General features: G+C 53.8%; 1 protein-coding gene across 2 annotated transcripts in view; it reads right to left on the reverse strand.

Moving 5' to 3' along the window:
- CANX (calnexin) overlaps window positions 1-21,328 on the reverse strand; it is a 468,009-nt gene that overhangs the window by 363,795 nt on the left and 82,886 nt on the right. Inside the window, exons 2-3 of one of the 2 annotated variants that reach the window (XM_086931348.1) lie at window positions 19,780-19,940; window positions 19,626-19,737 (exon numbers count right to left, since the gene is read on the reverse strand). In XM_086931348.1, coding sequence (XP_086787474.1) covers window positions 19,626-19,737; window positions 19,780-19,937 — 270 coding nt within the window. In that variant the 5' untranslated portion in view covers window positions 19,938-19,940. Of the gene's footprint in view, window positions 1-19,625; window positions 19,941-21,328 lie in introns of both variants that reach the window. The other variant, XM_086931347.1, reaches the window with a different exon arrangement.

Raw genomic sequence — 21,328 nt, forward strand, 5'->3', positions numbered from 1 at the left:
CAGCTTGATGAGCACCGCCGGAATCAGGGGAATGGGTGGAAAAGAGTACAGAAAGCTGTTCGACTAGTTGATCCATAACGCATTCCCCAGCGTCCCCTGCTGGTAATACCTGGATGCGAAGTTTGGGCATTTGCTGTTTTCGGCGGTGGCGAACAGATCCACGTCTGGAGTGCCCCACCTGTCGAAGACGTCTCCGAGCACTTAGTCGTTTATGACCCATTCGTGGTTTTCCTGAAACAGTCTGCTAAGTGCGTCTGCCTGAACATTCTGCACACCTGGTAGATGAGTAGCCGTTATAGTCAGTCCTCTGGCAAGAAGCCAGTGCCAGATCGCCTGCGCCTCCTGCGACAGGGTGCGTGATCTCGAGCCCCCCTGTTTGTTGAGGTAATACATCGTGGTCGTATTGTCCGTCTGTACAAGCAGAGGGTTGGTCTGGAAGGACGGATGAAAGGCCTTCAGTGCCAAGTGAACAGCTCTGAGTTCCAGAAAATTGATGTGATACGTGGACTCCGTCGGAGACCACGTTCCTTGGATCTGTAACTCCCCGGAATACGCTCCCCAGCCTTGAAGAGAAGCATCCGTCACGATAGTCTGAGTGGGAATGTCCTTGTGGAAGGGAACCCCCTTGAGGAGATTCTCCGCTGAACACTACCATTTCAGAGACTGTAGAGCATGCAGAGACAGTTGTATCTTGTCGTCCCAGCCGCCTCTCCACTGGTCCCACTGATCCTCCAGACACTCCACAGCGGTCTAATGTGAAGCCGTGCGTGTGGCAGATACAGGAGGCCATCGACCCCAGTAGACAAGACACCGCCCTCACTGTCGTAGATGGAGCGGTCATAAGAGCCTGAGCCTTCCGAAGGAGTGATAAACGTCTGTCCTCTCAAGGAGACACACTTGCAGACAGCGTATTGATGGTGGCTCCGAAGTACTGTAGGCATTGGACCGGAGTCGGGAGAGACTTGGACATGTTGATGTGCAACCCCAGTTTGTTCAAGAGAACGGACTTCTTCTGGAAGTGCGCTTGAGCTTCCGAGAAGGAGAATGCCTTGATCAACCAATCGTCCAGGTACGGGTAGACCAACACCTTGTTCTTTCTCAGGTGTGCCGCCACCACTGCCATGCATTTGGAAAACGTCCGGGGCGCCGACTTCAGCCAGAGAGGCAACACTGTGTATTGACAGTGATTGGCGCTGACTTGGAATCGCAGGAACTTCCAGTGTTTCTGTGCGATGGGCCCATGGAAGTACGCTATCCTTTAGGTCTGTCGCGCACAACCAGTCTCCCCTTTGCAACAGAGGGTAACCTGGTGCAAAGACAGCATGCAAAACTTCTCTGCAAATCCACTTGTTTGCTTGTCGCAAATCCAGAATAGGCCTGAAGAACAAGTTACTTACCTTCGGTAACGATATATCTGTAAGAAACATTAGTTAGTGTTAGATTCCTTACCTTAAAATATCCCCAGGCGTCAGTCTGGATCCGGAAACTTTTGCGTAGCAGTACCCCTGCGCGTCGGTAGGCGTCGTCTGCAGGCGTCCCCTGCGGCTCCGCGTCCGTCGTCGGCGTCGTGCGCCGTGATGACGTCGCTGGAGTATATAGACGCCGCCTCCGCGCGCTGACGTCAGTTCTTTGCACACAGCATTTCCGCGCCAGGAGACGCAGAGCCATGAGAGAACCAACACTGGTGCCATGTAAAACTAGGGCCCTGAAAGGGATGTCCTTAACCCTAGGTATCAGTTCGCAGAATGGGGAGGATGGGTGGGATCGGTAAGGAATCTAACACTAACTAATGTTTCTTACAGATATATCGTTACCGAAGGTAAGTAACTTGTTCATCTGAAAGAAACACGTTAGTGTTAGATTCCTTACCTTAGAATACATACCCCAGCAATACCAACCCCGGTGGTGGGTCTGCGAACCAATACAAACTACACCAGAAAGTCCTGGAGGACAGAACGGCCAAAGAAGCCATCCCTCCGGACTTGACTGTCCAGGCAGTAGTGCCTCGCAAAGGTGTGCAGCGAGGCCCATGTAGCCGCTTGGCAAATGTCCTGCAAGGGGACTCCCCGGCCCAGGGCAGTGGTAGCCGCCGTGGCCCGAGTGGAATGGGCCCTCAGCCCAACAGGAGGCTCCTTCCGAGCCAAAGAGTAGCACGCTTTGATGCAGAGGACGACCCATCGAGAGATGGTTCGTTTACAGACCGCCCGTCCCTTCTTCGCACCCACGTAGCCAACAAACAGTTGGTCATCCACCCGGAACTGGCGTGTGCGATCCATGTAAAATGAAAGCGCACGTTTTGGGTCCAGACGATGGAGCCGCTCTTCATCCTTTGAAGGATGCGGAGGCGGGAAGAAGGAAGGGAGGGTGATGGACTGCCCGATGTGAAAGGCCGAAACAACCTTGGGCAGGAAAGAAGGTCTAGTCCTCAGAACCACCTTATCAGGATGATGGACAGGAAAGGAGGTTGGACAGAAAGAGCCTGGAGCTCACTCACTCTCCTGGCAGAGGTGATGGCAACCAGGAAAGCAGTCTTTAAAGTCAGGAGACGGAGAGGACAAGAATGAAGGGGCTCAAAGGGAGCACACATTAGAAAGGTCAGAACCAGGTTCAAATCCCACTGAGGCATCACAAACGGAACAGGTGGAAACATGTGAGTGATGCCTTTCAAGAATCGAGTTACAATCGGGGATTTGAACAAAGATGGCTGATCAGGAAGCCTTAAAAAGGCTGAAAGGGCAGAAAGGTAGCCCTTGATAGTGCCCAGAGCAGAGCCCTGCTGGGCAAGAGAAAGAAGAAACAGAAGAACCTCCGAAAGAGGGGCAGAAAGAGGATCCACAGCCTTTGCTGTGCACCATGCCACAAATCTGTTCCACCGACAGGCGTATACCGACTTAGTGGAGGGACGCCTGGCTGCCAGAACAACATCACAGACTTCAGGAGGCAAGTCAAATGGCCTCAACTGCCGCCGCTCAATCTCCAAGCATGGAGGTGGAGAGTGGACAGGTTCGGGTGGAGGACCGTCCCCTGCTGCTGCGACAGAAGGTCCTCCTGAAGGGGCAGGCGGATCGGGGGACCGACTGACATGCTGAGTAGCTCGGGATACCAGTATCTTCGAGCCCAGTCCGGAGCCACAAGGATAACTTGGGCCCGGTCGCGCCTGATCTTCTTCAGCACTCTGGGCAGAAGTGGTATAGGCGGAAAGGCGTATAACAGACCGCAACTCCACTCGCGCCGAAAGGCGTCGCCGTGCGAGTGCCGTCTTGGAAACTCCAACGCGCAGAACTGATGACATTGCGCGTTCTCTTCGGTGGCGAATAGATCTAACCAAGGCTCTCCCCATCGCAGAAAGATGCCTTGCGCCACGTCCGAGTTCAGACGCCATTCGTGAGCCATCGAGCACCGACGGCTGAGTTCGTCCGCCCTGGCGTTCAGAGAACCTGCCAGGTGTTGAACCGTCAGAGTCACGCCCTGACGTTCCAGCCATTGCCAGAGGCGCAGAGCCTCCTGGCAAAGGGTCCACGACCCCACACCGCCCTTTTTGTTGCAGTACCACATGGCGGTGGTGTTGTCGGTGAACACCTGCACCACACTCCCGTTGACAAAGGGGAGGAATGCCTTCAGTGCCAGACGAATCGCCCGCAGCTCCAACAGGTTGATATGGAGCCGGGACTCCGCCGGAGACCAGATGCCTCTGATCTCTGCCTCTCCCAAGTGGCCACCCCAGCCCTGGAGGGACGCGTCCGTCACGACAACGTGCTCCGGTTGGGGAAGGGAGAGGGACTTGCCCCTGACCCAATCGCGGTCCGTAAGCCACCACTGCAGTTGTCTCGCAGTGCCTTCCGAGATCAAGACGTGGTCGGACAAGTTGCCCTGATGCTGGGCCCACTGAAACTTCAGGTCCCACTGCAGAGCCCGCATCCGCCACCGAGCGTGATGCACCAGAAGGATGCAGGAAGCCATCAGTCCCAGCAGCCGCAGCGTCAACCTGACCGAAACCCGGGATAGCGGCTGAAAGATGGGAATCAAAGCCTGAATATCCCGAACCCGCCGTTCCGGAGGATAAACCCGAAACTGCGCCGAGCCCAGAACCGCTCCGATGAAAAGGAGCTTTTGAGAGGGACACAGGTGTGATTTCGGCACATTGATGGAGAACCCCAGGTCGTGCAAGAGGTCTGCCGTCATCTGAAGGTGGTGGACGACTGTCTGGGGCGAGCCCGCCTTCAACAACCAGTCGTCTAGGTAGGGGAAGACTGAAACCCCCAACCTGCGCAGATGGGCTGCGACCACCGCCATCACCTTTGTGAACACCCGTGGGGCGCTTGTAAGGCCGAAGGGAAGCACGATAAACTGAAAATGCTCCTGGCCTACCGTGAACCGCAGGTAACGCCGGTGGGCCGGCAGGACGGGGATGTGAAAATAGGCGTCCTGCAAGTCCAACGCTACCATCCAGTCTCGTGGGTCTAGGGCAGCCAAGACCTGAGCTAACGTCAACATCTTGAACTTCTCCTTCCGGAGGAAGCCGTTGACGTTCCTTAGATCCAAGATAGGACGTAGGCCCCCCTTGTCCTTCTTGGGCACCAGAAAGTAGTGGGAATAACAACCACGCCCTACTTCTGGCCCAGGAACGCGCTCGATGGCCCCCTTGGCCAAGAGGGCCGTAACTTCCTCCTGCAGAAGTGTCAAGTGGTCCCCCGACACACGGTGGTTCTGCGGTGGCATGGCTGGAGGAGAGGTCTCGAAGGGGAGGGAGTAGCCCCTTCGGACGATTTGCAGCACCCACCTGTCCGAAGTGATCGTGCGCCAGTGAGCGTGGTGATGGCGAACCCTGCCACCCACTGGCGTCACATGGGGCCGAAAGCACGGACTAGGAGGATTTTGGGGTAGATGCTGCGGGGGAAGGTGTGGTCTGACCCCGCCGTTGTCCCCGACCGCCGCCACGGCGGTTTCCACGGCCGCCACCGCGTTGAAAGGATTGTTGCGGCGCGTGGCTGGCAGCACGTGTGGGGGCGCCCCTTCCTTGGCCACGAAAGGGACGAAACGAACCCGTTTGCTGACGCTGGGTCGAGAGACCCAAGGACTTGGCCGTGACCCTGGAGTCCTTGAAGCGTTCCAGCGCGTGGTCCGCCTTGTCACCGAAGAGGTGACAGCCATCGAACGGCATGTCCATCAGTGTATTTTGGACGTCTGCCGAAAAATTGGCAGATCTCAGCCAGGCGTGGCGACGAATCGCCACTGTCGTTGACATAGCTCTGCCCAGCGAGTCGGTCGTATCAAGACCACACCGTATCGAATATTTCGCTGCATCTCGGCCCTCAGCCACAGCCTGAACGAGTTTTGCCCGCACCTCCATGGGGCATTCTGGCAGCAGTTCCGCGACCGTATCCCACACAGAGTGGGTGTAGCGGCCCAAGAGGCAGGCGGTGTTGCAAGACCGCAGGCCCAAACTAATGGACGAGAAGACCTTTTTGCCAAATTGGTCATACCTCTTGGATTCCCGGTCGGGCGGGGCCGACGGGAATGCGGACTGGTAGGTCGAGGCCTGGATCACCAGACTCTCAGGAGTGGGGTGGGTAGACAGGAACTTGGGGTCGTCCGGACAAGGACGGTGGCGCCTGGCCACATTCCGATCAACAGGCGGACCTGAAGCGGGCCTGGACCAAGTGCCCAACAGAACGTCTGACAAGGCTTCATTAAACGGCAGCAGTGGCTCCTGTGGGCATGACTGCGGTTTGAAGACCTCGGTGAGGATGTTAGGCCTCACGGCCGCGACGGGGAGCTCAAGGTGTAAGGCCTTGGCAGCCCTCATCAGCACCACAGAATATGCAGCTCCCTCCACCGATGCCACGGTAGGAGGAGAGATCAAACCAGGGTTAGGAGAGTCGTCCAGACCACTGGCATCCCCCAAGTCACCTGTCCAGTCCGGGTCATACTGGCACTCGCGTGACAGAGGGTCCTCGGACCCCTCCCAACCTTCACCGAACTCTTCATCACCTCCGTATTCGGAGTCAACGATGTAGACCGGCTCCTCGGGGTTCATGGGCCCCATCGGCGCCGGGACCGGCGTCGAGCGACGCCCGTCCGGCGCCGCGTCCGGCGTCGGGGAAGGTAAGGGGACGGCGCCGCCCGGAGCCGGCGCCGGAACCCCGGAGCCGGAACCCCGGAGCCGGAACCCCGGAGCCGGAACCCCGGAGCCGGAACCCCGGAGCCGGCCGGAGTCGGCACCGGAGAACCGGCGTCGCGCGGGGGCGGCGTCGGGGGTAACCCCGATGGCAACGGCGCCGGGGAGGCCGGAAGACCAGCCGGCGCCGATCCCGAAGGTCCTTGCGGCGCCGGGGTCAGAGCCGTCGGCAGCGCCGGGGCCGGAGCACCCGACGGCGCCGAGGCAGGGACACCCGAACCGCCAGGACCCCCAGACGGTAGCACTGGGCCCGAAGGCACCGTAGGCCCCGTCGGAGAACCGAGCGCCCTCATGGCCATGAGGAACGCCTCGATCTCCTCAGGCGTCGCACCGTGCCCAGGGACCGGAGGGTATGAGGCAGGCCGCGCCGGCGACTCTCGCGGAGCCGCGGGGTTGGGGTCACCCGAGCCCCCGGCCGCATCGCGCGAGCGTCAGGGGTACGATGACGACGCCCCGACTTCTTATGCTTCCTACCTGACGAGCCTGACGAGTGGTGTCGACTTCCGGAACGCTCGGCGCGGCTCCGCGATCGTTCCCTCGAACGCTCTCTCGACCTCCGGCCGGACCGGGACCGCTCCCGGTCCAGACGTGGGGCCGACACCCGGAGCTCCAGTAGCTTGCGGGACCGCTCCCGCCTAGCCTTGTTGGTGAGGGCCCGGCAGTCGACGCAGGAGTCCACGTCGTGGTCGGGGCCCAGACACCGGAGACAGAGGCGGTGATGGTCTGTGACCGACATCGTGCGCTCACAGTCATCACAGTGCTTGAACCCAGGCATCCTATCAGGCACAAGTGAGTATTTACTTCGAAAAACTTGGTCAAAGACCGGAGTACTGCTCTTCAGATCTGCGTCCACTGGCGCGGAAAAAAGAAGAACTGACGTCAGCGCGCGGAGGCGGCGTCTATATACTCCAGCGACGTCATCACGGCGCACGACGCCGACGACGGACGCGGAGCCGCAGGGGACGCCTGCAGAAGACGCCTACCGACGCGCAGGGGTACTGCTACGCAAAAGTTTCCGGATCCAGACTGACGCCTGGGGATATTCTAAGGTAAGGAATCTAACACTAACGTGTTTCTTTCAGATCTAGTTCTTGTCCTTTTTCCAGACTAGAAGTCTATCGCCCGTTTCCTTAACAGGGTATCGCCCTCCGCCTGGAGCTCGCGCAGCTGAAACTGCGAGCAAACCAGTGGACTTGCTGGAGGTGAACTGAAGACTGTATCCATTGCAAACAATATTCAGCACCCATTTGTACTTAATAATTTTTCTCCACTCTGCCAGAAAATATTGAACGCTTTCCCCCACCGGAGCGGGTAACGGATGACGGGGAAGTAATCGCTCAGGGTCTAGACCTGGCCGGGCCTTTGGTCGCGGTGGCAGACTGCTGACCACCCCTGCCCCTCTGACGTTTCTGGAAGGGCTTCCTCTGGAATTGATGCTGCTGTTGTTGTTGCTGTCCAGACTGTTGACCTCGCCCTCTGCCCTGCGCCACGTACCGTCTCTGGAACAGGAGGTAGCTCTTCTCGTCCTTGGGCTTCTCCAAGCCCACCGCCGTCAGTCTCAGCCTCCGCCTTCATGCAGGCCATCTCATAGTCGGCCTGTTTCTCGAATAGGGTCTCGCCCGAGAAGGGCAGGTTGACCACCCTCTGTGTGGCTTCCAGCTTCAGGGATGTCAATCTGAGCCAAGCGTGGCGCCTCTGATTAACCCCATGGCAGTACCAGTGGGCTGCCAAGAGCGACGAGTCCGCAGCAGCGCTGATCAGCTGGTTCGACACCAGCAATCCCTCGTTCAGGATCTCCATAAAATCCTCCATCTTTTCCCGTGGGAGGACGTCTGCGAACTGTTGGAGGGACTCCCAAAGCGCCCGGTCATAGCGCCCCAACAGCGCAGCTGCACTGGCGGCCTTCATAGACATAGCGGCCGTCCTGCACACCTTCCTGCCCTCTGAGTCCAACCAGCGACTCTCCTTGTCCAGGGGCACATTGGAGGACGGAGTGGTGGCGTGTTTCCTTGCCGCTGTCACAATTACGGAATCCGGAGTTGGATCCAAAACGGAGGAAAGCCGGGTCCCCATCAGGAGCCTTGTACTTCTTTTGTAACCTTGAGGGAGCTGCTTTAGTCACCGCCGGAGTGAGGAAGAGCTCCATGGCGGACTCCACTAACCCAGGTACCAAAGGCAACAGAGGTCTTGACAGGTGCTTTTTGTGGAGAGTCTCGAATATTACCGAGGTCGTCGGCGTGGGCACAGTCAGTTGGATGCCCAGTTGGCTCGCACCCCTCAACAAGACTTCCTGAAAGGAAACCACGTCGTCCACAGGGGATACCCTCGTCCGAGGGGATCCCGATAGAGTTGGAGTAATCCCTGGCACTGGACGACTCCGTGCTGTACCTAGATCCACCACTCCTATGGCGTCGTGTTGATCTTGTCGATGATCGACGGCGACTCCTGGATCTCCCTCTCCGTCCGGAGCGAGATCTAGGTCTCCTAGGCCTTGGACGTTCCGCGGGTGATTGCTGAGGCGCCGGTTTTGCTGGTGCCTGCGGCGGAATCTGCGGCGGCCTGACCGGGGACCTCGGCCAAGGTGCCTTTTTAGGTGGCGTAGGGGGGAGCGGCAGTGAAACTGATCTCGGAGGCCGTGGCGGTGCATGTGGAGGCACAGGAGGAGGTGGTGGCGAAGGAGTGCGCGGCGGCTGCTGCTCCTTAGGCAGTGGAGGAGGAGGAGGAGTAGGTGACTTCGGCTTGGGAGGAGAGTACACCAAGCCCGGTGACCTCATCTTCCTCGGCGTAGGCGACCGAGAGGCAATGCCCCCAGTCTGTGACCGACTTCGTAGTCGTGCCCCTGAGGATCGGGATGGACTCCTGGCTCCAGAACGCCTCCTGGAGGATGATCTCTTCCTCTTAGGCGGCGAGCGCCTCCTCGGCGTCGACGAACACCGTCTCGGCGTCTATGAACGCCGTCGTCTCCTCGACGCTGAAGATCTGTGCCTTGAAGGCGAACGGGTCCTTCTCGACCCCGATCGCAGTAGAGGGTGAACGGCGTCGTCGCCTCGACGGCGAGCGCCGAGACGACGTCTAGGGTGAATGGCGGTGTCGCCTCGACGGCGAGCGCCGACTGGAATCCTTACGATATCGAGGTGTCGCCGATGACGTTGAAGAGGATGATGCAGATGATGATTAAGTCTTCGGCGGCGACCTAGACGGCGGTCTAGACAGACCCTCGACGCCGAACATAGACGTCACCTCAACCCAGAGCCCTGGGGAGAAGGGGAGCATTCCTCCGTCATGCCTATCGACGTCGACGGAGAACGGCAATGCTTTCTGGCCTTCTTGACGCTGGGGAGCCCCCAAAAGAGGCCTCAGCCTGGGCAGAGGTAGCAGATCCAGCCTGCCCAGACCCACCTTTACTCTGCAGCCTTCTTTCTTCCAGTCCTTGGAGCCGGATCGTTCTGTCTCTCAGGGTCCTGGAGGAGAAGGTCTGTCAAGTCTCACACTTCTCAGGTAGATGAGTGGAAGGGAGACACAGGGTGTGAGTCAGACTTGGCCTTCTTCCTTGAGCACTCCGGGCATTTATCAAACAATAGTGGCATTTTTGACAAAAAAGAACTGCTCAGATAATAGAGAATGAAGAGGGCACCAAAACATGTTGAGTGTAAACACTCACACACTTTAAAAGTGCAAAAAATGCTTATAATAAACCCCAAAAAGGGAGAGCTCAATGCTCCAGGGTCCTGGTAGCAGGAGCCGGAAAAAAGAACTGAAAGTAAATAGGACCTGCTGGGCATTCTGGGATACTGAGAAAGTTCTTAAAGGCACGGTATCCTTTTTTGAGCCACATAATGGCAGCCTATGAGGCTTGTCTGTCCTCCCCTTCCTCTCTATCATTCCAGAGGCTTTGTTGGTTAAAGGGGAAGTTTTTCTATGAAGAAAACTTGGCAGGCTGCGCGTGTGGTTTTTGGTTGAATGTTTTGTTGAAGTACTGGACAGTGTAGCCTGTGGATATAGGCTGCATTATATGTCTTTAAATTCTCTCTTAAGTGTCTGTGCAGGACTGCATTGTTAGACAGCTTATGAGTTTTTTTGATTGCTCCGGAGTCCACGCTCATGAGCGGGACTATTCACTAGATTATGAGTATACACAGAGATCCCACTACTATAGAATCATATAAACCATATAGGCGGAGGGAAGGACAGAGGCTCACCTTATTTAAAAAGATTGCAAAGCACCGCTTGGTTCACTGCTGTATCAGCTTCATTGTTAGTATAAAGGCAGTAATGTCTCATGAAAGTGAGCCTGCTGGACCACGTAGCTGCTCGACATTTGGTGAATCGGCACACCAGCAAACAGGGCAGTAGAGGATGACATCGCCCTGGTGGAATGAGCTCTCACTGAAGATTGAAGATGCTTGCCAGCTTTCTGATGGCAGAAAGAAATCAAACATGCAATAGTTGGCTTGGTAATAGAATGCCCTTTGCGCATGCGTCCATAAGCAACGAACAGAGGATCAGACATACGAAAGGGCGCTGTCCTGTCGATGTAAAATGTAAGGCATCTTTAAACATCCAGTGAATGCAAACGTTGCTCTGCCTGAGATGGAGGATAGGCGAAGAAAATTTTGAAGAACACTAGTTCATTGAGGTGAAAGTCAGTTGGCACCTTAGGCATGAAAGCCGGATTGGTGCGAAGCACAACGAAGTCCGATGTTAATTGAAGGAAAGTAGGTTTAATGGTAAAGGCTTGAATATCGCTCACACGACGTGAAGGTCAAAGCAAGAAGAAGGGCCACCTTTCAGGTTAAAATTTTTAAATCCGCTTTGTGGATGGGCTCAAAGGGAGCCTTCATCAATTGCTCCAAAACAACATTTAGATGCCATGTACGAGGAGGACGCCGAATGGGCAGGAAATTCCTTAACAGTCCTTTGAAAAATTGCTGAATGACTCTGGTAGAGCATAGAGAGGAAGACCCACCCTGCCGGAAACCAGATATTGCCGCCAGGAAAACCTTCAAGGTGGAATGGGAAAGTCCTTATTGAGCCAGTTGTAGAAAGAATGGCAAAAGCTGAGCAGGAGTGGAATGGACGGGATGGATGTTGGCAGCTACACACACCAGTGACAGAACCTTTTCCATTTTAGCTTGTAAGTCTTTACTGTAGACGGAGCTCTCGCATTGGCGAGAAAGTCTCTATATGCTGGCGAAATATTCAAATGGGCAAATTCAAGGTGCTCAGGTTCCAGGCAGATAATGTGAGAGAGGAGGGGTTCGGATGACAGATCTGACCCTCTACCATCGTGAGGAGATCCGCTCGAGGATGAAGGAGGATGGTTTCGCACTGAGAGAAGCAGCAGTTCCGAGAACCACGCTTGTCGAGGCCATCTGGGAGCGATCAGGAGAATGTGGCACGGCTGTCTCTGCATTTTGCACAACACTCAAGGAACCAGAGGAATCGGCGGAAAAGCGTAGGCAAATAGATTGCACCAGTCCATCAAAAGGACGGCTCTTGATCGGGAAGCCAACTTGCAGAGGACGGGCATTTCCGGTCAACAGGGCTCGCAAAGAGATCCATGTTAGGACGACCCCACAGCCGAAAGATGAAGTCCAGAAGCGGCTGATGCAACCCCCACGCGTGGGTCGAGGACGCGGACCTGCTGAGGGAATCTGCCAGGATGTTGGAGATGCCTGGTAGGTGAACTGCTGTCAGGGTGATCTGGTGACGAAGTGCCCAATCCCAGATACACTGTGCCAGTTGGGAGAAAAGCGGTGACTTGGTGCCGCCCTGCTTGTTTACATAGTACATGTTGGTGGTATTGTCGGTCTGAATGAGCACGGCTTCTCCCTGGAGCAGGAGATGGAAAGATTTGAGCGCCAGGAAGATGGCCATTAACTCCAGTCTGTTGATGTGCCAGGAACGTTGAGACAGGGTCCACTTGTCCTTTGTGGATAGCCCCTGAAGATGTGCACCCCAGCCTTCCAGAGAGGCATCCGTGGTAAGGACGAGTTCCGGAGCGATGGTGAGGAAGGAAGTACCGGCAGCGATGTTGGACGGCTGAGCCCACTATTGAAGAGAGGACCGCATCCGACTGGTCACCCGGACCAGATGGTTGAAAGAGCGGGCGACTTGACGCCACTGCTTGTCCAATTCCTCCTGAAATGGACGATTCTGGAGCCTGCAATTTGGGATCAGGGAGATGCAGGAGGACGCCATCCCAAGAAAGGATTTCAATACACAAACTAAAACGAACCCTTTTGAGCGTAGGAGAGCCACCATGCGTAAAATCCGTAGCGGACATTCGCGAGACACGAATGCTTTCGCCAGCGAAGTATTCAGAATGGCGCCCAGAAAGGTCCTGCAAGGAGCCGGATCGACCTGAGACTTGTGTTGATGGAGAGACAGAGGGAGTGGAACAGAGTCTGCCAGAATCGAGTGTCCAAAGACGCTTGATGGCAGTATTGCAACTTGATTAGATAGTCGTCCTGGTAGGGAAAGATTTGAACTCCCTTCAAACATAGGAATGCCACCACCGGAGCCAGGACCTTCGTGAAGACGCGAGGGGCGGAGCGAAGGCCGAAAGGCAGAACCTTGAACTGAAAGTCTCTGCGCTCTACCCGAAAGCGCAAGTACTTTCGGTGTCTTGGAAGTATTCGCACATGGAAGTACGCGTCCTGAAGATCGATGGTGGTCATGAAGTTGTCCTTCAAGAGAAAACTGAGAACTTTTGCGAGCGTGAGCATGCGAAGGATTGACACTTCAGATACTTGTTCAGAGCTCGCAGACCGAGGATCGGACGCCAGTCGCCGGACTTTTAAAGGAGAGGAAAAACAGGGAATAAAATCCCATCCTCTTCTGAGACTTGGGAACCACTTCGATGGCACCCTTCTGAATCAGAGTCGAATCTGCTGAAAGAGCTCCTTGAGGTGAGCCAGGGGTGGACCAGTTGGAGGAGTGTTTGGAAAGAACTTGAAAAGCTCCAAAGCATGGCCTTTTGATACAATGTCCAGCACCCAACAGTCAGAGGTAATTGAAGACCATTTGGAGTAGAAAAGGGAGATTCGACCTCCAAATTTGAGCGGGGAAGGCAGGTCATTGCTTCTTAGAAGCGGGACCTCTGTAGGAAGATTTTCCTCTAAGATTATGAAGACTGCTGCCGATAGGACTGCTGTGACTGGGAGGAATATCTTTGATTTCCTTGGCCGTAGGAACGGTACTGGGTGCATCCACCGCGAACAGAAGAGGTGGTGCCGCGTCCGCACGCACCACGAAAAGGTGGCTTGGGAAATTGTAAAGTACCTAGGGGACGAGCCGTCTGTGTCCTTCTTTATAGTTCGCAGTGCATCGTCCACATGCTGGCCAAAAACCGATTCGCCGTCATAGGACATGTTGAGAATTTTCGACTGAACTTCCTGGCGAAACTAGGTGGAACAAAGCCAGCCCTGATGACGCAAGACAGCTGCTGCCGCAAGCTGACAAAAACCAGTGCACGCAATGTCCACAGAGCAGTCGAAAATTTCGGAGGACGCTCTCTCCCTCCTGAAGAATTTTGAGAGCCTCTGCTCTGGAGGGCTTAGGTATGAGGTCCATAAACGAAGACATATCAGACCACATCTGGCAGACGTAGCGCTTCAGAATGACCAGAGAATTTGCAGCCCTCACAGTGGTAGAAGCCATAGTGGAAAACTTACGGCCAATGGCCTCAAGCAGACGTCCTTCACGGTCCGGAGGAGCGGTAAAAGGGGAAGACTGATTCCTGGACAGACGCTGCGCGGCCTGGGTGATTACGGAATCAGGCTTAGGCTGTGCCACCAGGCAAGCAGGTGAACCCTGGGGCGCTCTATCTTTCTTCTCCAAACGAGGACGTGCCGGAATCATATTTGGCGTCTGCATCAATTTGCCACCTTTGTTCCAAATAAAATCAATAGGCACAGCCAGGACCTGTTTGAAGGGCTGTCTCTTGAAGTCATAAAAAAAAAAAGCAGTCCTCGTCCTTCGTGACCATAGGAAGCTTAAAGCGCTGCGCCACTCGATCCATAAGCTGGAGAAAAACAGCTATGTCCACAGAAGGGGAATCGCCTGGTACCGAAGGAGGCGCAGACGGTGTCTGGACCCGATAGTCGTCCCAATCCGCCATGTTCCCTTCATCATCTTCGACTTTGCCGTCCTCTCTGTCTGGGCGAACGTCATCATCCTCAAACAGTCGCGTGCACTTGAATGGACGTTGATGGGGCAGAAGATATATCGCAGGCTCCGGCAGTGAAGGAGTAGGAGGAGCCACTGTAGTTACAGGCACCGTTGGTTGAGGAGACCCCTGATGAGACGGTGGAAAACATCTATTGTAATCCTCCAGCATATATTGGAGATTTGAAATGAGCGCATAGGGTATTTGAGCTCTTGGAACCTGCACAGAGGGTTCCTGGAAGTAAGAATCTTCCTGTTCATCCTCGTAATACTGACATTTAATGACTAGCTCTGAAGGACTTCGAGCTTGTCGGAATCGGTCATCGTCCTCCTCATCTGAATCGGAGTCATGCTCCGAACCAGTGGCAAATGAGGTGATGGAGGCTGAGGGTGATTCGGAAGTGAAAGCTGTTCCAGAGGCACTTGTCATTGGTGCAGAGTGTCAACCATTGGAGGCCCAGAAGTTGATGAAGTAAATGGCACCAGAGGCAAAAATACAAAAAGGTAGACATCGACGACAATAACCGCGCCGACGGGACAATCACCGTCGACTAAGCAGTCGACGGCAAGACCACAGCCGCCGACGAAGCCGGCGCCGATGGAGCGGTCATGGATGGAGCCGCTGTCGACCGGACGACAGAACACTCGCCGACGAAGAGACTTCACTGCAAGCGTCGACTAGGATTTTGACGTCGACGAGGAAAATTAGAATCGTCGACGAGACTGATTTAAAGCGGACGCATACCATAGTCGACACAGAGGACGTCGACGCAGACGCCGTCGGCAAACCGCTGGCACAAGTCGTCGTCACGGTCGTCGTCAGTGCACTGGAGACGGCAGATTTCATTGACGGGACGACTTCCTACAAGCCCGTCGACGATTTAGCATGCTTTTGAGAGGAAACATGCGCAGAAGGAGCTGAGGGCGCCGGAGGGTCAGATCTCGAGGGCGCAGGCGTAGCAGGAGGAGATGGAGACACAACAGGAGCCTTCTGGAGAGGAAGCTTCCTCTTCTTCAGAAAAGATGGCGACTCCTGAACACTGTTACGCTTTGAAGTAGCTCTGAACACACCTGACGCAAGGCTTTCTGCATCAGAGAATGGTGAATCCTTATCCTTCAATCCCTGCAACCACAGGAGAAGACTCTTCTCCCTGTGTACTTAAGGCTCTTGGTTGAAAATGTCCTGCAGATTTTACATTTTCCTACTTCATGCTCTGGATAGAGGCAGTAAATACACTTTGTACCTTATGAGGGTCATCTAAGTAGAGCCGCAACTTACCACAAGATGAACATGGACGAAACAAAGACTTCTTACTTGAAGACATATCAGAAAACTGAAGAAAATCCAGAAAGAAGTTGAACACTGAGCAGAGCTCAGGGAGACTCTTCACACGACGTGCGGTAGAAAATCCGAGGGCCTGAGCCTCTGAGGAGAAGGTTCTAGAGGGGTGCTTGCGCCTGATTGGCTGTAGTTTGGACTATCATAATGACATGGATATGTTATAAAGGTGTTATCTTTTTTTCCTATGTATTCCTATGTGTTAATGCTAACCTAATACTTATAAGTATTTCTGGTTTTGGAATTTGTGCAATATGTTTTTATCAACATACTTTTATTGGGATTTTATTGCTATTTTATTTACCGTGGTCTCCCACTTAGACGATGGGGAATATTCAAGCATGTGAATCTATGAAAGACACCCTAATACTGGAGAAATCAGGATACCAGACTCTTCATGCCCAATCTGGAGCCACAAGGACGACTTGGGCCCGGTTGCGCTTGATCTTCTTCAGCACCCTAAGCAGAAGTGGTATAGGCGGCAAGGAGTATTAACCAAGGCTATCCCCACTGCTGAAAGAGACCTCTACCACCTGCGAGTGAAGAGGTCATTCATGATCCATCATGCACCAGCGACTGAGTTGGTCCGCCCTGGCGTTCACAGAACCTGCCAGGTATTGACCTATCCGCGATATGCCCTGATGTTCCAGCCATGTCCAAAGGCGGATAGCCTCTTGACATACGGTCCACGACCCCACCCTGCCCTGTTTGTTGCAGTACCACATGGCAGTGGTGTTACCGTGAACGCCTGCACTACTCTGCCCAGTAAAGAGGGAAGGAATGCCTTCAGTGCAAGACTAATCGCCGGGAGCTTCAGATGGTTGATGTGGAGCCCGGACTCCATTGGAGACCAGAGGCCTCTGTTCTCCGCCTCTCCCATGAGGTCACTCTATCCCAGAAGTGACAGGTCCATCACGACTGTGAACTCTGGTTGGGGAAGGGAGCGGAATCTGCCGCTGACCCAATACTGGTTTGTTAGCCACCACTGCAGTTGGTGTGCAGTGCCCTTCGAGATCTGAACGCAATCGGAAAGATTCCCCTGATGCTGTGCCCATTGGAACTTCAGGTCTCACTGCAGAGCCTGCATATACCACCTGGCATGATCCACCAGCAGGATGCAGGAGGCCATGAGCCTCAGGGTCATTTTCACTGAAACCCGGGATAGATACTGAAACATCGGTATCACAGCCCGAATATCTCAGACTCGCTGCTCAGGAGGATAGCCCGAAACTGCACTGTGTCCAGAACTGCTCCAATGAAAAGGAGCTTTTGAGAGAGAATCAGGTGAGACTTCAGCACATGAACATTGAACCCCAGCGAATGTAGGAGGTCTGCCGTAGTCTGGCGGTGGGAAACGACAGGCTAGGGCGAGCCCGCCTTCAACAGCCAGTCGTCGAGACGGGGGGGGGGGGGGAGAGGGGCGCTGGCAAGGCCAAAGGGGAGCACAGTGAACTGAAAGTGCTCGTGGCCTACCACAGGCAACACCTGTGGGCCGGCAAGACAGGGATGTGGAAATAGGCATCCTGCAAGTCCAACGCCACCATCCAGTCTCCAGGTTTGAGTGCAGACAGGACCTGAGCCAATGTCAACATTTTGAATTTCTCCTTCCAGAGGAAGCGGTTGACGTTCCTGACATCCAAGAACGGATGTATGCCTTTGTCCTTCTTGGGCACAAGAAAGTAGTGGGAATAACAGCAACAACCTTCTTCTGGGGCAGGAACTTGCTCTGTAGCCCCCTTGGACAAGAGAGCCGTAACTTCCTGATGGAGAAGGTCCAAGTGATCCTCGGACATGCTATGGAATTGTGGTGGCATGGGTGGAGGTGTAGACTTGAAGGGGGGGGGGGGGGGGGGGGGGGGCGGTAACCCTTTCGGACAATCTACAAATCCCACCTTTCCGATGTGATGGTCTGACAGTTGGGGAGGTGATGGCAGATCCTGCCACCCACTGACAACTGGTGACCCTGAAAGGACAGACTAAGAGGGTTTGGAGGCTGCAGCAGAGACGGTGCTGGTGGACTGGCCCATCCACTGGCCCCCTGACCCACAACGCTGGGTCCTACGTCCCAGGCCGTGCAGAGGCTGAACAGTTTGCGCAGGCCTATGGCTCTGGGCAGAACGTGGCGGGGCACCCCTTCCGTATCCATGAAAGGGGCGAAAAGAAGACTGCGCTGCGCAAGAGGTGGTAGCGAGGGCCAAGGATCTGGCAGTAGCCCTGGAGCACGTTGTCCGCTTTGTTGCCAAATAAGCGACAGCCATCAAAGGGCATGTCCAAAATGGTCGATTGGACATCACCCGAAAAGCCAGTGGACCTCATCCAGGTGTAGAATCGCAGGGTTACGGACGTTGAAATTGTTCTGCCTAGCGAGTCAGCAGTATCCAGCCCACATCTTATGGCATACTTCGCTGCATCTCTGCCCTCAGCAACTGGATAGGAGAGAGTGGCCCGGGTCTCCTCCTGACACTGTGGCAGCACCTGCGCAACCGTATCCGAGACAGATTGGGAATAACGGCCCAAAATGCATGCAGTGTTCACCAACCGCAGTCCCAAGCTGGCAGAAGAAAACATCTTCCCAAGATTGTCCAGCTTCTTGGATTGCCAATCTGGGGAAGCAGTAGGGAATGCGCCCTTCGAGGTAGAGTTTTGGACCACCAAGCTCTCAGAGTTAGGGTGTTGGGAGTTGAAAAGTGGGTTGCCCCGGGCCGGGCGGTGGCGTCGGGCAATCATCCTATTAACAGGAGCCCCTGTGCTGAGCTTGGACCAGGTGCCCAGTGGGATGTCAGTAAGGGCCTCATTGAACAGCAGTAGGGGCTCGGAAGAGGCAGCCCCTCAGTCAGGAGGTTGGTCCTAACCAACACCATAGGAAGCTCAAGGTTCAAGGCCTCAGCCGCCCTACGCAACACCACTGCATAGGAAGCTCCTTCCTCCGTAGCCACGGTAGGGGGCGAAAGAATACCAGGGTCTGGTGAGGAATCCAGACCACTGGCATCAGCCAACTAGTCTATCCAGTCCGGTTCACTTAACTGGTCAGCTGAAGGGTCACCAGACCCCTTCCAGTCCTCCTCGTCCTCTCCTGGCTGCCAGTCAGGGCGATAGGGAACGCCAGGATAGAACAATGGTACAAAAGTACGACCCGCAGCGGGAGGGGAGAACGCAAAGAGCGATGATGCTTCTTCGCATTCTTTTTGTGTGGATTAGACTTACCCGAAGACAAAAGACTTCGATGAGGATTGGTGGTCATAGCTCCGCGACCGGTCCCGCGGCCTCCATCTCGTCAGGGCGCTCGAGCGGCGCAGGGCGGACTGCCGGGCCTCGAGAACTTTTCGGGACTGCTCCCGCAAAGACTTTGGGTTCATGGCCCGGCAGTCGGATCACAACTTTGGGTCGTGGTCGCGCTACAAACACCAAAGGCACACGAGTTCGGGTCCGTAACCGACATCAATTTGTGACAGGAGCCACAAGCCTTGAAGCTGGCTCAAGGACAGGACATCCCTACGTGTACCAGGAGTGAAACAACTCTTAAAGAAGTCAACGAAAGTTGAAAAATGGTAATCAAAAAGTGACTAGAGGTACCACTCTCTAAGGATCTGCGCTGGCTGGCGCAGAAAAAGAAATAGCTGACGTCAGCGCGCGAGCACGACACAGACGACAAACACCGAGTCGACCGATGCCACCTACAGATGCACTGGGGTACCGCTACGAAAAAAACGCTCAGGATCCAGCCTGGCACCTGTGGGTAATGCGAAGGTAAGGAACCTATAAGTAATTGTCTCTTTTAGATCTAAATAACACAAGATTTGGAGTAGTCCCAATGGTCACCCCAACACATTGTACAAATCTGTATGCTGCAGATACAAATCCCTGATTAGCAGATTATAAATGGAATCTTAACTAGATGAGATTGCGATCATACTAATTTACTAAAGAATGAGTTCAAACCTTGGGAACTGGAGGCAGAGAGCTCACTTCAGGCTGCAAGTCTTCTGGCTCATCTGAGACATCATCCAAATCATCTTCAATGTCCTTCAAATCGTCATGGTCGTGATCTTGGTGGTCGTGATCATGGTGGTGGTGGTCGTGATCATGGTGGTGATGGTCGTGATCATGGTGGTGATGGTCGTGATCATGGTGGTGATGGTCGTGATCATGGTGGTGATGGTCGTGATCATGGTCGTGGTGGTCACCGTGTGCGTGGACGACAACCATTCCAACCACAAGCAGGGTCAAGAACAGCAGCCCTTTAGATGCCATGGTCTGAAAGAAAGGAGAAAGATGTAGAAAGTGCTTTTTTGCTAGAAAAGTGACACATAGGTCTATTCACCGTAGGCAGACCAAGCAACAGAGAAGAACATTTCCTCATAAGCCTAGAGGAGATTCAGCTGTCAAAACAAAACCAAAAGTCAGAAATGTGACTTGTGTTAAGATGGATGATTTGGGCTACATACAGCAGGACAATATAAATATTTCTTTGGGGAGAAGAATCTTTTAACTTTCACAAATACATTATACAAGTTAAATAGGTTAGGAATCAATCCAGAGCAAACGTGCTTTGTCATATTCCCAAATGAATGCATTCGATTTAATGACTGCGAAAAGTCTAGATGCAAGACCACTCGTGTATAGAAGGCTACATTCTTTCAACAAAACATTGTACACCAACGTATCCGGCGGTTATAAACACACATTGCACCACTGTGAAGGAAACATTCACATTTCAAAATAATTAAATGCCCATTTTTATAATAATTTCAGAAAAGAAATTCAACACACATTAGCGGACATTAAAGGCCGCACATTCACATTCAAAGGTCTCTTAGCTATATATAAATGGCAATGTAATATGCTGCACTATCAGCTTTCGTAAGATTACACATCAGTAGAAGATAGACGACTCACAAATCTTCTCAGTAGCACAGCAAGCATCACCTTAATAACAGCTAGCTGCATGCTACGGGCAGAGCATACAATAAAGTGGTTGATGGAGATATGCCAACCATGAAGGACAAGCAATGCTTGGTTACGGACTTGAAAATAATGTTTTTTCTTTCAATCGATCCCCCAGTAAGAATAAAGGACAACTCACCGCAAAAATAAGGAAGCATAAAAGGGCACTAGAAAGATCATTGTAGGCATGCAAGTCAAAAACTAAACCAGACCTCAAAACACAGTGGCTGCCTGGTTTGAAATCAACCTAATGTCAGGTCTCAGAACATCTGAAAGTTGTTTAAACATTAATTTAAGAACAGCACACATTATAAAAACATAAGTCTAGGTATCTGTTAGTTCCTATGTCACTCTAGAGTGAAACACCTCAAGCCCATCTGATGGATGTACATGACGCCCAACAGCAGTGCCCAAAAAGGCTTACGGTCTGCTAATGACCACACAGGTCGTGGCAGGCATTGGTAGGGTTAAGACCACAAGGCCTGGAAAGTGGGGAGAAGTGCAGGGGGAAAAAAAACAGGCACCTTGCATATTTAGTACTATTTGAATTGTGTGTGACCCTTGCTTGGTTACCTTTATGCCATTTTACTGGAAACTATACCACAATGGCTCAAACTCTAGAGCTATTAGAGCCTGCATCCAGCCTTACACATTTAAAACAAGAGGGGGAAAAGCAAACAAAGCCTCCAAATCTACAC

The sequence above is a fragment of the Lissotriton vulgaris genome, chromosome 7 (genome assembly GCF_964263255.1).
Source record: "Lissotriton vulgaris chromosome 7, aLisVul1.2, whole genome shotgun sequence".
In the NCBI taxonomy this organism is placed as follows: Eukaryota; Metazoa; Chordata; class Amphibia; order Caudata; family Salamandridae; genus Lissotriton; species Lissotriton vulgaris.